This window comes from Notamacropus eugenii, chromosome 7, assembly GCF_028372415.1.
Source record: "Notamacropus eugenii isolate mMacEug1 chromosome 7, mMacEug1.pri_v2, whole genome shotgun sequence".
NCBI classification, from domain to species: domain Eukaryota; kingdom Metazoa; phylum Chordata; class Mammalia; order Diprotodontia; family Macropodidae; genus Notamacropus; species Notamacropus eugenii.
Window position 1 is genome coordinate 153,892,818 of NC_092878.1, and position 16,462 is coordinate 153,909,279.

The following is a 16,462-nucleotide window of genomic DNA, read 5'->3' on the forward strand; positions in this document are numbered from 1 at the left end:
CTTGGATGCTATGACTTCCTTCATCCTTGTCTGAGGATCTGCGGAGCATCTGCAGGGCTCCCTCACTTTTCTTGTCCAATCTAGTTAAAGGTATTTCCTCTTGGTTTTCCTTATTATTATTTTTTCTGATGAATTAAAAAAAGTCTTGAAGCAACTTTGAGAGAACTGTAATCCTCTGGGAGCTCTCAGATCATTATTTTAAGAAGACGTCTCCAGTTTCATTCTTAAATGCTGTTGGGATGACTTTGGCTTAATTGGGTGTCTTGTTAATCTTTTCCAAAACTACATTTTTCCTTCCACTGCTTCTCACTATTTTATGAAACACCAGTGTTCATAATCTTCGATTATACTCGTCTGTATAAATTTACTATTCTTCTGAATTCAGAATTCCTATTATAAGTTGGTGCTGTTCATGGTTGCCATGTTTTGTCCTCTGGTAAATAATGATTTATTTTTATACTGGGACTTCACGTCAGATTCTGCCACTTCCTGAACTCTTGGTGGTCAGATGTTGCTTGGTTGTGTCATTTCTATAGTCTTGATCCTGTTGCTTTGGCTATTCTGGATATCATAGGCAGGTCTACACTCTGTTCTCTGTAGGAATCTCTGGTTATTTTATGCATGAAAAAACATGCAAAGCCCCCAAAATGAGATCTATAATCATTCCAAAAAATTTGATTCATACTTCCATAGAGAGAAAAACAAGTAGATGAAGGATGCCTACTGTCCAGACCATCCAGTCTGTCTTCCACTAGTATTTTCATTTAGCCATCTTCACTTGTATCTGACTGTTGTGATCCCATTTGGGGTTTTCTTGGTAAAAATAGTATTTACTTCTCTAGCTCATTTTACAGATGAGGAAACTGAGGCAATCAGGGTTAATTGATTTTCCCAGGGTCACACAACTAGTAAGTATCTGAGGCCAGGTTTGAACTCAGGAAGATGAGTTTTCTTCACTGGCAACCTGATGATCTGTGCACTATGGTGCCACCTAACTGTCCAGAGTATTCTCATTAAGACAAGTAAAAGTAAGAAAGAGGAGCAGGTTGGGTGAGTGGGCCCTTTGTGGCAAAATTCTGAAACGAGAGTTGCACAGGATGAAGAAACATGGATGGGTTGCAATCCCCATGTTGCTGAGATTATAAATCCATTTGAGGTTCTGAGGATGAAGATCAAATTTCCTTAAATAAAACATGCTGTTCTTGATTCCTGATGTACAACATATTAAGAGATGCTGATGCACAAAAATTATGTGTCTTAAAGTGATAGATTATAAACACACAATTATACTTGAGTGACTTGAGAGTAGGGATTCTGTTTTTGCTTTCTTGGATACTCCCAGCACTTAGCACAGGGTCTGGTACACAATAGGTGCTTACTAAATGCTTTTGACCCATTGGCAATAATGGGCCCTAATGTCATACCATAGGAAGTCTCATAGTCTAGTATTCTCTAACTCTAATATCCTCTCTTAATAGAGAATCTCTGGGATTGCACAATTATTTTATACAGACACTAATGGGTAATGAGGAATGTATATAGAGTGATCTTTGTCAAGTTAGTCTGAAGGGAGAGTGTGCAGTAAAAATATTGGAAAATATAGTATTTCATATTACTTAGGATGATCAAAATGGAGAGCTGGATAACCTTAGCATCTAATTCAAACCCCTCATTCTGTAAAATGGGAATGTGGAGATGTAAAGATTAAGCAATTTATTCTGTCACAAAACTAAGCAGTGGCAGAGCTGGTGTTGTGAGTTGCAAGGATCAAAATAATAATAGCTAACATTTCCATACATATCTTTATTTGACTGTTAAAGCTCTTCTTAACCTTCCTCCTTTTTCCTTCCCAATCTTCTTCCATCTTCCTCCCTGATGTATACCCTTCAATCCAGTGACACTGCCTCCTGGCTGCTCTACAAACAAGACCCTTCATCTCTAGACTCTGGGCTTAGTTTTTTCTGATTCTCTCCCATTCCCAGAAGGCTTTCTGTCCTCATCCCTGCTTTCTGGTCTTCCTGGCTTCCTTGAAATCTCAGTTAAAGCTACTCTTTCTACCTTTTCTAGTCCTTCATTTTCATCTGAGACCACCCCCAATTGATCCTCTATAGATCTTGCTTGTTCATAGTTTGCTTGCTGTCTCTCCCTTTACACTCCAAGTGTTTTGAAGTCAGGGACTATTTTTTGCCTTTCTTTGTATCCCCAGTATTCCCGGCACATAGTAGTTACTTAATGTTTGTTGTCTGATTCATCAATCTCATTTTATCCCCATCATCTTGTAAGATAAGTGATACCAGCTCCATTTTACAGAGGAGCAAAATGAGACTGAGAAAGGTTAAATCACTTACTCATAGTCACACAGTTAGTAAATATCTGAAGATGGATTTGAACTAAGGTCTTTTTGTCTCTAGCTCCAGCTGTCTCTCTACTATTTTACTTGGTTATCACTAGACTCTATTTTGCTAGCTACCCAAGGTACTCCCAGGCTGACATGGCATCCAGCTTTTGGGAGAAAAGTAATGGTAGGAAATTGTTCTTCTGATGTGGAAAGCAAGACTCTTCTTGTTCAAGTGGACAGGTGCCATCAGAAGCCAAGATGAATCTCTGTCTAGGACAGAAAGAGGAAAGGCAATATTGTCCCACTGAAAGGGCCATTGGGTTTGATTTTTCATCTAGAAACTTGACTCCTGTATCCTCTAGTGATTCTGAGTAAAAGTATAATTAGCATATCTATATTCCAAATGTATTAAGTTTCTGATGGATCTGAGACTTGAAGTTCCTTAGGGATGATTCAACTGAGTCTTGATTCAATGTAGATCTCCTGAGTCCCAAATCAGAGCTATTCTACTAACTAGGATTTTTTTTCTTTTTTTTTCAAAATGTGGAATAGAACAAGTATTTCTATAACATAGCATAATAAAAATGATAATTGTACATAAAACTGAAAATCTTTTATGTACAACTTGACATTCCTTTTAAATAAATAATAAATTTATCACAGACTTTTTTCTTTTTCCTTTATTTTCTCCCCTCCTGCTTCCACCTCACCCTAGAGTTATTTTCTTCTGTTATTTATAAAACCCTGGGAATTGTCTTTTTAATGGAAAATAAATTAGAATGCTAAGAAATTCAGCACTGCTCAGATTATTAAATTAGCTCAGTTTATTAATCAGTGGCAGAGGTTAGAAAGCAGAATTCTTGACTGACTGTGATTGACCTGAGAAATCAAGTTAGTTTGTGCAAAGTACTAGCTCAAGTCAAAAACTTCTAATCTCAACTTCAATTTAAATCTCTATGGTGAGGAGACCCCTTAGGGCTCCACATTTAATTTCTTGACTTCTATTTTTCCATTCATTGAAGCTTTCCATTTGTAACCTACACATGTGTATAAAATACAAAGTCTTGAGAAGCGTGACTGAGTTATGTGTTTCTGTGCAGAGCATCTTGAGCTATTCTGAGATAAATATGCAGCCTGAATTTACCTCTTCAAATAGTAAAATAGAACACAAAACTAAGCTTAAAAAATCCCAAACACACCTCTTTTAATAAAAGAAAAATATCAGCGTCTTCTAAGAAAGCATGTCCTGTGAAGTCAATAAGCATTTAAGTGTTTACTATTTGTCTGTGCTAATTGTTAAGTCAAAATTAGCACAAGTAGCAGAGAATCAATCCATACTTTGTTGCTTCTCAACTTCAGAGACTGTATTGAATGCACAATCATCTGCAAACAGAAAATTATGCACCAGCACTATCTCCACTTTGGTCTTGGCTTGTAGCCTTTTCAAATTGAAGAATTTACCATCAGTGCTATAGTTGACCTTGATGCCATGTTCATCCACCTTGAAAGCATTTGACAACGTGGCTGAAAACATCATGCTAAAAAGTATGAGAGCAAGCACACAGCCCTGTTTCACTCCATTTGTGGAAGGCATGACAGCATTGTCCATTATCTACAACCTGGGCAAACATGCCATCATGAAACTGATGAACAATACTGATCAACTTCTCTGGGCAATCAAATTTTGACATAATTTTCCATAAGCCCTCACAACTAACAGTGTCAAAGACCTTGGTTAGATCTATGAACCTTGTGTACCTACCCCTTTTCTGGTGCTGGAATTTCTCCTGGAGTTGTCGGGCAGCAAACACCATATCGACTGTTCCTCGGCCCTTTCTGAAGCCACACTGGCTCTCAGATACATGCCTATCTTCCAGGTGAAGGATCAGCCTATTAAGGAGGACTCTAGCAAGAACTTTGCCAGCAACAACTAAGAGAGAAATCCCCCTGTGATTGTCGTAGGACAATCTATTCCCTTTACCTTTATAGAGATAGACAATGGAGGCATCCTTGAACTCCTGGGGGATAACCACCTCTTGCCATATAACCTGGAAAATTTCAGTCAGTTTTTGTACGAGCAATGGTCCCCCTACCTTGTAAATCTCAGCTGGAATGGAATCAGCACCAGGTGCTTTGCCACATGAAATGAGCTTAATGGCCCTCGAAACTTCTTCTTCAGTTGGAAGTTCAACTAAAGAGGGATTGACTGCAACCTGAGGTAAATGGTCAATGGCCTCAGCACTGATTGATGATGGTCTGTTGAGAACACTATGGAAGTGTTCAGCCCATCTCTCTAGGATCATGTCCTTATCATTAATCAATGTGGCTCCATCAGCACTGAGTAGTTGTGATGCACCATAGATTTTTTGGTCCATAAATAGCCTTCAGGGAATCATAAAAGCACTTTGGATTGTTACTATCAGCATAAAACTGAATTTCATCTTCCTTCTTACTGAGCCAGGAATTCTGCATATCTCCAAACTTTGCTTGTATTTCATTTTTTTCTTCTTTTTAAATAAGCATTTTATTTGTTTTCAGTGTCCTGTAATCACTTCCATATATCTTAGATTTTTCCCTTTCATTCCTCCCCTTCCTACTCCTTCTCCAAGATGGCTTGCAATGTTATGTAGGTTCTACACATACATTCCTATTAAATACAATTTCATTATAGTCATGTTCAATAGAAGAATTAAAATGAATGGGAGAAACCATAAAACAAAACAAAACATAACACAGAAGAAAATGGTTTGCTTTGTTCTGCTACTCAATTCCATAATTCTTTCTCAGGATGTGGAAAGCAATTTGCCTCAAAATTCCATTGGGAATATTTTAGGTCCTTGCATTGCTCTGAAGGAGTCAGTTTACCAGAAAACTTTCTCTCACACTGTGGTTGTTGCTGTGTGGTTCTACTCCTTTTACTGAGCATAAGTTCATATAAGTCTTTCCAGGCCTCTCTGAAGTCCTCCTGTTCATCATTTTTTTTGTAGCACGATAGTATTCCATTACATTCATATGGCACAACTTGTTCAGCCATTTCCCAATTGATGGGCATCTCCTCAATTCCCAGTTTTTGGCCACCACAAAAAGAGCTGCTATAAATATTTTTGTACATGTGGGACCCTTTCCCATTTTTATGATCTCTTTGGGATACAGTGCTAGAAATGATATTTCTGGGTCAAAGTGTACACACATTTTTGTAGCCCTTTGCACATAGTTCCAAATTGCTTACCAGAATAGTTGGATCAGCTCATAGCTCCACCAATAATGAATTAGTGTTTTAACTCTCCCATATCTTCTCCAACATTTATCATCTTCATGTTTTGTCATGTTAGCCAGTCTGATAGGTGTGATGTGGTACCTCAGAGTTGTTTTGATTTGCATCTCTCTAATCAATAGTGATTTAGAGCATTTTTTCATATGACTATAGATAATTTTAATTTCTTCCTCAAAACTGCCTCTTCATATCCTTTGACCATTTATCAGTTGGGGAATTATTTGTATTGTTGTACCTTTGACTCAGTTCTCTATATATTTTGGAAAAGAGACCTTTATCACAGACACTATTTGCAAAAATTCTTTCCACTTTTATGCTTCCCTCCTAATCTTGGTTGCATTGGGTTTGTTTGTGCAAAAACTTTTCAATTTAATGTAATGAAAATTATCCATTTTACACTTCATAATGTTTTCTAGCTCTTGATTAGTCAAAAATTTCTCCATTCTCCATAAATCTGACAAATACACTATTCCTTGCTCCACTAATTTGCTTATAGTATCAGTCTTTGTACTTAGATCATTTACTCATTTAGACTTTATTCTTGTGTATGGTGTCATTCATTGGTCTATGTCCAGTTTCTGCCACACTGTTGTTCAGTTTTCCCAGCAATTTTTGTCAAACAGTGAGTTCTTGTCCCAGAAGCAGGACTCCTTGGATTTATCAAACAGTAGATTGCTATATTTATTGACTACTGTGTCTTCAGTACGTAACCTATTCCACTAGTCTACCCCTCTGTTTCTTAGCCAGTACCAAGTGATTTTGATGATTGCTGCTTTATAATACAATTTGAGATCTGATAGGGCTAGGCCACCTTTCCTAGTGTTTCTTTTCCTTAGTTCCCTTGATATTCTGGACCTTTTGTTCTTCCAGATGAATTTTGATATTATTTTTTCTAGCTCTAGAAAATAATTATCTGGTAGTTTGATTGGTATGATATTGAATAGATAAATTAATTTAGGTAGAATTGTCATTTTTATTATATTTGCTTAGCCTACGCACAAGCAACTACTGTTTTTAGATCTGACTTTATTTGTGTGAAAAATGTTTTGTTATTGTGTTCATATAGTCCCTCGGTTTGTTTTGGCCAGTGGACTCCCAGATATTTTATAGTGTCTGCCACAGCTTTAAATGGAATTTCTCTTTCTATCTCTTGCTATTGGACTTTGTTAGTAATATATAGAAATGCAGATGAATTATGTGAGTTTATTTTGTAACTTGCAACTTTGCCACAATTGTTTATTATTTCAAGTAGTTTTTTATTTGATTTTCTGGGATTCTCTAAGTATGTCATCATATCATTTGCAAAGAGTGATAACTTAGTTTCTTCTTTGCCTGTTCTAATTACTTCAATTTCTTTTTCTTCTCTTATTGTTACAATTAACATTTCTAGTGCCATATTGAATAACAGTGGTGAAAATGGACATCCTTGTTTCACCCCTGATCTTATGGGAAATGCATCTAACTTATCCCCATTGCATATAATACTTGCTGATGGTTTTTGGTAGATATTGCTTATTATTTTATGGAAAGTTCCATTTATTCCTATGCTTTTCAGTGTTTTCAGTAGGAATGGGCATTGTATTTTCTTGAAAGCTTTTTCTGCATCTATTGAGATAATCATGTGGTTTCTGTTAGTTTTGTTGTTGATATGATCAATAATGCTAATAGATTTCCTAATACTGAACCAGCCCTGCATTCCTGGTATAAATCCTACCTGATCATAATGTATTATTCTTGTGATAAGTTGCTGTATGCTTTTTGCTAATATCGTATTTAAAATTTTTGCATCTATATTCATTAGAGAAATTGGTCTACAATTTTCTTTCTCTGTTTTGGCTCTGCACCTTATTTTTGATGGAATGAAATGTTGTCTTCTTAGAGATGGATGAATTATCCTGCTGGTAAATCCTGTGGAGTTCTCGTTTTTCATTTAGCAGCTTCTGAATTTCCCCATCATTTTCATCAAATCAATCTTCTTGTTTGTGAATGTTCTGACCCAGATGAGCAAATGTGGTGGTGTACATCATATCTCTGAAAGCTGCTCGCTCCTTTTCTGCTCCACTGTTGCCAACTTTGTGTTGGCTCAACTTTCCCTCCAAGTTAGCAACAAACTGTTCATGCCCAGAGAAGAGTTCTAATTTGTTGACATCAATTCTTCTGGTAGCCATTTTGCATTCGGGGCACCACTTTTGATGAATGAGAATATTTAGCTTGGAAAGGATAAATTTATGATCAGTCCAGCATTCTGCACCACACATTGCCTTTGTCACACATCTTGTCTGTCCCTTCTTCTTGCAACACATAGTCAATTAGATGTCAATGTTTACTGTGAGTGTGCATCCATGAAGTTTTATTTGTTCTATTTGCCTGCACCACACCATCCATACATGAAACCATTGGGTGCAGCAAATGGAGAATTTTGAATGCTGTGGATAAGTTCACTTACCTTGTTAGTGTGCTTTCTAGGGATGTATTAATAATGAGGTTGAAGCACACATTGCCAGAGCTACCTCAGTATTTGGGACGCTCTAAAGAAACGTTTGGGAGAGAAGAGGTATTAGACTGGATACAAAACTGAAGGTCTGCAGAACCATTATGCTGACCTTATTGTTGTATGCCTGCAAAACCTGGACAGTCTACCAGCGCCATACCAGGAAACTGAATTGCTTCCATTTGAACTGTCTTCTGAGGATCACCTGGCAGGATAAGGTACCAAACACTGAGGTCCTTACTTGAACTAAACTATTAAGCATTCAAACTATGCTTCACAGAGTATAATTCTGATGAACTGGCCATGTTGTTTGAATGTAAAATGTATGCTTACCCAAAAGACTATTTTATGGAGAACTTGCACAGGGCAAGCAACCACATGGTGATCAGAAGAAATGATACAAGGACAATCGCAAGGTCTCTCTCAAGAACTTTGGAATTGATTTGTGGCATGGAAGACACTGGCACAGGACCACTCTGCATGACATGCTCACATCAGAGAAGGTGCTGTGCTCTGTGAGCAAAGCAGAATTGAGACAGGTCAAAGGAAATGCAGGATGTGCAAGTTTAGAGTGTCCACCCAAAATGTTCACATGGACTATTTGTGCCCAATCCGTGGTAGAGCATTCCAAGCTCATATTGGTTTGATTAACCATAATTGGACACATGGAAACTTGATTCTAACATAGTGATGTCATTTTTGTCCTTTTTGAGAATGAAGGACAATAACCAACCATTTGCCAGGCACAGTGCTAAGTACTGGGGATACAATTTTAGCCTCAAATAGAGACCAGTTTCTGCCCTCATGGAGTTTCCACTCGAGTGCCTAAAACAACATACAAATGTGAGATGAAAAGCAAGGAGGGAGGGGGCACGTGAGAACAGCACAGTAATAGAGAATTGTTGTTGTTTGTCCTTTGTTCTCAAAAAGGACCATGATATCAGGAAAGTGATGCTATAACTTGCAAGCAAAAAGGATTTAAGTGAATATGGGCTGCGCAAGGTCACCAGCTTCACTTTCTCCTCCTGAACCATCTGGGTCTAGTGGCCAGATATAGATCAGGATGATTGGAGATGGCCCCCAGTGGAAGATTGTAAGATGCTATGAAGTCCCATGGTGTAATGTATTAAATACTACCCTTGAATTTACAAAGACCAGAGTTAAATCCTGCCATAGCCAAGTACTTTACCTATGTGACCTTGGGAAATCAGTAAGCCTACGTTTACATTTCTCATTTATAAAATGAAGGTTTTGGACCAGGGGTGGGGAACCTGTGGCCTCGAGGTAACATGTAGGCCTCTAGGTCCTCAAGTGTGGCCCCTTGACTGAATCCAAACTTCACAAGACCTCTTTGGCCCATTCCTGTGCAAATTTGTTCTTTGGAGTGGGGATTCAGTTAAAGGGCCACACTTGAGGATCTAGAGGGCTACATGTGACTTCAAGGCCACAGCTTTCCCACCCCTGGTTTGGACTCTATGGTCTCTAAAGTCTCTTTTACTTCTGAGTCTATATTTTAGTCTAAAGTAGTTACTTGAAAACAAATACAATCAAATCTCATGGAACTGCGGCTGATGGGTGAGTCTTTGATCAGTTTGATAAGTTGATAGGCTCTCTGACCAGGATGGAGAAAGACCCTCTGCATGGGAAGTATGGAGACAAACATTGGTACCTTGTTTACAAGACTCTGACAACAATTGAATGAGTTCTGGGTAATGACTGGAGGTGCATGAAAGATGATGGACCTCACCTTTTTTTCTGTTCAGATGACAGATTAGACTGACTCAGAGCACCCAGCCCAAAGAGATAGGGAAGGCTAGGTGGTACCTTGCATAGATCCTCTCCTCCAGGACTGAAAGCAGCTGCTTTAGGGTAGGAGAACTCTGTGGTTACTTCCATGGACTCACCCAAAATTCTCTAAACCAGGTCAGAGACTAGACTGAACTGTGTTTGTAGGTGAACTTTCCCAGCCTAAAAGAATGCAGTGGTCAGGGCAATGTTACTGTTCTTGGAGAAATACATGGCAGAAGCATACATGTGATTGTTTGTACGGGTATGGTATAAACCCCAACCGTCTGTGTAGAAGGGGGGAGGGGAGATTCCAATGCTATAGGCAGCATGATCCCAGAATCTATCCTTCTAGCTATGAAAGGGAGATTTCCTTAGTAGTGGCAGCTGTGGAAATTACCTCTTGGGTAAGTCTAAGTTCAAGAGTTTCCAAGAGAGGGAGGGAGAGGGAGAGGGGAAAGGGAAAGCGGAGGGGGAGAGGAAGAGGGGAAAAGGGGGAGAGGGAAAGATGAGAGAATGATAAATTTCCTGAGCGGTTTTGCCACTTGGAGAAGAAAGTTGTTCACAAGGTTCTGGAACAACATCCTTTTTGGAAAGCCAAGCCATGACAGTGGAGGACAATGTATATCTGAATCTTTCCAGGTTTCACAATTACAGTGAATTATTTAGACAATATACAGCTGATAGGAAGCCCTCACATTATTTTCACCTAGGGTGGTACAATGTATGATTCTTGGAGAGACTGGGTGAAACTCTGAGAGAAAGGACTTACTGGTTCCTCAAAATGTCACCCTGATGGCAGCCCTTATTTCCTTTCTCTTCTGAGAGGAGCTTATGGAATATTTGAATGCATCATATAATTTCCATGTCTGCTAATTGCTGGGCTATGAATTATTTGAGGAAAACTTATGGGATATTAGAATGTTTTAAATATTTCCATATTGGTTTATGAGATTTTGGTGTCTTTTGCATCATCTATGTTTTCTGCTGAGTGGAATAAAGACTGTCCTACCTATATGTATTGTTACCTTGAATGCTTGTATGGGAGCTGAAGACCACTTTTGCCTATACCTGTATAAATGTAGATACAAGTTACATGAAATTTTATTTGGAAATTTCCCAGAATAAATTCTGAGATGAGGTGTATGAATTACCCAGAGACAAAAATTGTTCTTCTGCATTTAGTCTTTAGTCTTTCTTGTGAGGTCATAATCATGGCTGTGCCACAGGTTACACCATTATTCCTAATTAGTCCTCCCTGTATCAAAAAAGTATGAGATCAGGTCTTCATCACCACCAGGTTTAGTGATGAGATCTCTTAAATGGGTATTAGCAATGAAGTAGATTGGAGATCCCAATTCATTTTAAATTAATAGGCTTGTATCTTGTACTATATTTCACTTCTTAGGAAAACATTGGCCAGTGTCTATAGAAAGAAGTAAATAAGCATACATTGTTGTTTAGTTGTTTCAGTCATGTTGGACTCTTTGCAACCCCATTTGGGGTTTTCTTGGCAGAGATACTGGAGTGGTTTGCCATTTCGTTCTCCAGCTCATTTTACAGATGAGAAAACTGAGGCAAATAAGGTTAAGTAACTTGCCCAGAGTTACACAGGTAGTAAGTGTCTGAAGCAGGTTTTGAACTCAAGAAAATGAAGCTTCCTAACTCCAGACCAGTGCTCTTATACACTGTTACCTAGCTGTCTCAAGCATATATTAAGCTCCTATTATAATAAACTCCTGACAGACACTAAGCATTTTACACATACTATATCATTTTATCCTGAAATCAACCCTGGGGGGGGGGCTATTATAATCCCCATTTAATGGTTGAGGAAACTGGGGCAGATAGCAGTTGAGCAGCTCAGGGTAACACAGCTAGTATGTGTCTGAGCTTAGATTTGAACTCAGGTCTTTCTGACTCTAGGCCCAGCTATCCACTCTTCTCCTAGCTATTGGGGATTCTTGGATTTCATACGTTGGGTAGGGAAAGCTGGGACATGGTGGAACTCTTATTCTTGGTGACAGAGGAAACATGGATGAGAGGAAGGGGAGAGTATAGTTAAAATCCCATCAAACAAATTCTCAATTGGTGTTTCTCAGATTATGTTCAGGAACCCTCCCTGAAGAAGAAAGGGCTATCATGGCCAACTGGCACATGTGTCTTCTGTTGTCTTTGTGAGCAACAGAAAGTAAACAGCTGATCTGAGGACCCATCAACCATTAGTCTCTACACTAATCAAGTGACTGAAAATTTGGCTTTTTATTGACCTGTATTCAATCAGTGAAACACTTTCTAGAATATTTTTGTTTCCATCTCAGCTGAATAGTCATATACACAAATCAATGTCAATCTACCATTTTGGATTTTTTTTTTGGTACAGGCTGATCAGTTTATTAATTTGAAAAGACTTTAGCAAAAGGGATATTATTGAACAAGATGGAAGATGAAATTAGTTCCTGTAGATTGAATTGAAAGGAAGTCAATTCAAATACCAAATTCTAAGTTCCAATGAAATGTAAATATGATCACTAGCTTCAACTGGTGAGTCCAATGAAGATCAGAAGGTAGAGGGAATGACAGTGGATAGAATGCTGAGCAGGGACATTGAAGTCGTTTGAGTTTGATTCCCGTTCTGCTTTCCCATTTACTGCTCAAGTTACCTTGAGCTAGTCACTTTATATAAACCTCAGTTCTTATTTCTGAAAAATACCTGCCATCTGTAGTTGTCTTGACTTTATCCTGCCACTGGACTTCAATACTGGGAGGAGAGAGTGAGAATGAGGACGTTTCTAAGTTCTGCCTCACTTAAATCCAATTCACATACAAGTGAAGATACCCCCAAGGTGTCACTGGTCCTCTTTGAGAACAAAGAACAACATATCTATGGTATGGATTTCACGTATACACCTCTTAGGGTTGTTATAAGGATAAATGAGATAATATAAGTACTTTGTAAACTCTAAAGGACTTTTAAAATATCAATCAGTCGATAAGGTTTTATTAAGGATTTATGATGTGACAGGCACTGAGGATACAAAGAGGAAAATGCAACAGTACCTGCCTTCAAGGAGCTTGCTTTCTTACACATATATAAGTATGCACAAAATAAATATGAAGTCATTTTTTTGGAAGAGGGAAAGAAATCAGAAAAAGTTTCATTTCAGTGAATGCATCTGTTACGTTATCAATTTTAAAAAATTCAGTTCTAAAAAAATTGCAAAAACATTTAGAAAGAAAACATCCCATTAAAATCCTCCAATTTTAAAGCAAAAAAAAAAAATACAGCAAATTTATACAATTCTACAAAACAAAGCAAAGGGAAGAAAATTGTTTACAAGGTAAACATGCTATATTAATATGCTTCCTAATTTTGAAATACTTATTGATGACAATTACATCCTTCTCAGAAAGCAAACTGATGGTAGATTAAGAATAAATTAATCTTAGGGAATTTCCAGAAATCATAGGCCCATGTTATTCTTCTCTCCCAAAAGGAAACAAAAATGATTTCCTAATTTAGCGTTTATATACATCTATCTACATATACAGATACTAAAGGTATCTAATTGGGGGAATCTAGGTGGTACAACAGATAGAGCATTGGACCTGCGGTTAGGAAGACTTGAGTTCAAATCCAGCCTTGGATACTAGCTGAGCAAGTCTCTCAACCTTTACTCCCTCAGTTTATCTGCAAAATGGGGATAACTTAATAGCACCTACCTTTCAAGGTTGTGAGGCTCAAATGAGATAATAACAGTAGAGTACTTAGCATGATGCCTGTTGCTTCATAAGCATGATGTAAATGTTGACCATTATTATTTTTGTTGACATATCTTTAGCGACACTATCCATATTGACAGAACAGGTTCTTTATCTGGGGTCCCCTACAAAAATTAAATCACAGGTCTAGGATTTCTATATATTTTAAATAAACCTTATTGTATTTGTACCACTAATATTGAATAGAATTGATACCATCCAATTCAATTCAACAAATGCTTTCTAAATGCCTTCTATGCCTAAATTCTGAGGGTACAATAATTTTTTAATGCTGTCCCTGTCCTCAAGGAGTTCACAATCTCTTAAATGGGTTAAGGCATGCACACGAATAACTGTGATGAAATTAAAACTCCTGTATCTTCAACTGGATCCCATGAACTTATAAGGAGTTGAAAAAAACAGATCTCAGGACACAGATCGGAAAACCCCTATGTATTTTATTTTATGCTTTTAAAAACATTGCTCCAAAAAGGGATCCATAGCTTCACCAGCCTGCCAAAGAAATCCAGGATACAGAAAAAGATGAAGGTCCCCTGCTTAAGAATTTAGGTAAAGTCCTGAAATGGGGATCTAACAATCCAGCATTTAGCTAGTGCCATGCATACAACAGGAGTTTAATAAATGTCAGCTGATTGACTGGAGGAGAAATTTTCTACCATTAGTAAAATAACAATATCTTTTTAAAGTGTTGCTGCAAAAATTGATCTAGTTTTATTTAAAGACGAGGTGGGCAAAACTCAATCCCAAACAAACTATAGTCAAGTTAAGAAAGGGTCTACTAGAGCCAAGGTAGGGCAGGTAGGTGTCAAAGTAGATGACCTGGAAAGCAGGGCCTGGAGTCCAGACGTCTAGTCTTTGTGAATTCGAATCTGGCCTCAGACACTTCCTAGCTGGGTAACCCTGCAATTCACTTTGCCCTGTTTGCCTCAGTTTCCTCTTCTGTAAAATGAGCTGGAGAAGGAAATGGCAAAGTACTCTAGTATCTTTGCCAAGAAAACCTCTGATGGAGTTTGGAATAGTCGAACGCGACTGACCAACAGCAGAAGATCCAAAGCACCTAGCAAAATCTTAAGCAAATTAAGACTTCTATTTTGTCCACCAGGTGAGGCAAGCCAATGCTTTGAAAGCCTTAGCGGGCTCTGGCTTGTTTTCCCCTCACAGGGTCAAGCTCGGGACTCCACAGCACAAGGAGTCCTATGGCACAGATTACCCGAGGGATGCGGTGCCCTAGGTGCAAGGAGTAGCCTTTGGCCTCTGCAGTTGCGCCCCTGCTTCTTGAAGTCCTCCCTGGGAGACCGACTTGTCCAGGAGGTCCAGTCCCTGGAGGTGCATTTCCTCCATCCCTCGCCCGTTCTGTTTCCTGGATCTCCTTGATGCTTTCCCTGTCTTTACAGCGGTCATCCCCAACCCAAGGTGAGCAGCTCCAGCCCCTCAGACAGCCAACTAAAAAAAAACAGTCGGGAGCTGCTGGAGGTCTGAGCGGTCTTGCAGCACACATGCATGCATGCACACGCATGATCATGCATGAGTATATGCATGCACTCATCTTTCCTTCCACGCTGCCCTCGCTGTGCCTGCTCACTTCGGAGCCAGTTTCAGGGTCCCCCAGCCCCAAGCTGGGAGTGCGTGCGTGCGTGCGTGTATGTGTGTGTGTGTGTGTGTGTGTGTGTGTGTGTGTGTGTGTGTGTGTGTGTGTGACGTGGGCAGGGGCAGCTCCCACCTCCGTGGTGCAGGGAGGAGCTCGTGCTGCTTTATTAGAGCCCCGCAGGTTGCAATGAGGGAGCAGATTGCAGCTCGGAGAGCCACAGGAGTCAGCGAGGGGCGCTCTCCTTCCTCCGCCCCCCCAGCCCCCACCCCGCGCCTCCCGCCCCCGCCCCCGGGTCTGGCTGCCTCCCTCCCTCTGCCTCCTTCTCTCCCTCTTCTCTCTTCTTTCCCTCTTGCTAACGCCAGACCCAGGCGTCCTCGGCTCTGCCCAGAGGGACCAGGACCGATTGAAAAGTCCAGGGCGAACCCCAACTAAACCTCTGTGCTTTAGGGACCGCGCTGAAAGCCGCTGCTCAGCCCTCTCCTCCTCTTTCCTGACCAGCTTCTCTTCTGTCTTTCTCACTCACTCACTTTCTTTTTTTCTCCTTCTTGCACACTGGGTTTAAGAGCAAAGGGGGGAGAGAAGCTGCAGAGAAGGAGGAGGAGGAGGGGGTGGGGGTGGGGAAGGAGGCTGGGATAAAAGCTCAAATTTCATTTTCGGTGAAGGAAAGCGCAGAAGAGCAAGTCTTTTTTATTTTTTCCCTTTTTTAAAAAAAAGAAACTTTTTTTTTCGGGTTGTTGTTGTTGCTCCCCCTCCCCCCGCCCCCTTTTGGGGAGTTTTGCTTTGCCCAAGTAGTTGAAAAGTGAAATCGACTCGTGATGGTCCTCCTGTTCCTTTGGTTGGTAGCAGCTGCTCTGATAGAGGTTAGGACTTCAGCTGATGGACAAGTAAGTGCAAAGAACAAACAAACCACCTCAGCTCTTCCCCCCCTTACCCCCCTCAAAGAGCTGATTTCCCCTCCCACTCTTAGCTCTCTTTTGCAGAAGCCAAAAGTGAAGAGTGGATCAGGAGGGATGGATGTGTGTGTGTGTGTGTGTGTGTGTGTATGTGTGTGTGTGTGTGTGTGTGTATGTGTGTGTGTGTGTGTGTGTGTGAGAGAGAGAGAGAGAGAGAGAGAGAGAGAGAGAGAGAGAGAGAGAGAGAGAGAGAGAGAGAGAGAGAGAGAGAGAGAGAAATTTCTTTTAAAAACAATTAACTGCATGAGGT

At 39.7% G+C, this 16,462-nt stretch overlaps 1 protein-coding gene across 1 annotated transcript in view; it reads left to right on the forward strand.

Annotated features, from left to right (window-relative positions):
- Positions 1-15,514: 15,514 nt before the first annotated feature.
- The window catches only part of ADAMTS3 (ADAM metallopeptidase with thrombospondin type 1 motif 3), a 294,819-nt gene continuing 293,871 nt past the window's right edge, over positions 15,515-16,462 (forward strand). The window contains exon 1 of the mRNA XM_072624390.1: positions 15,515-16,143. Coding sequence (XP_072480491.1) covers positions 16,075-16,143 — 69 coding nt within the window. The 5' untranslated portion in view covers positions 15,515-16,074. The remainder of the gene's footprint in view (positions 16,144-16,462) is intronic.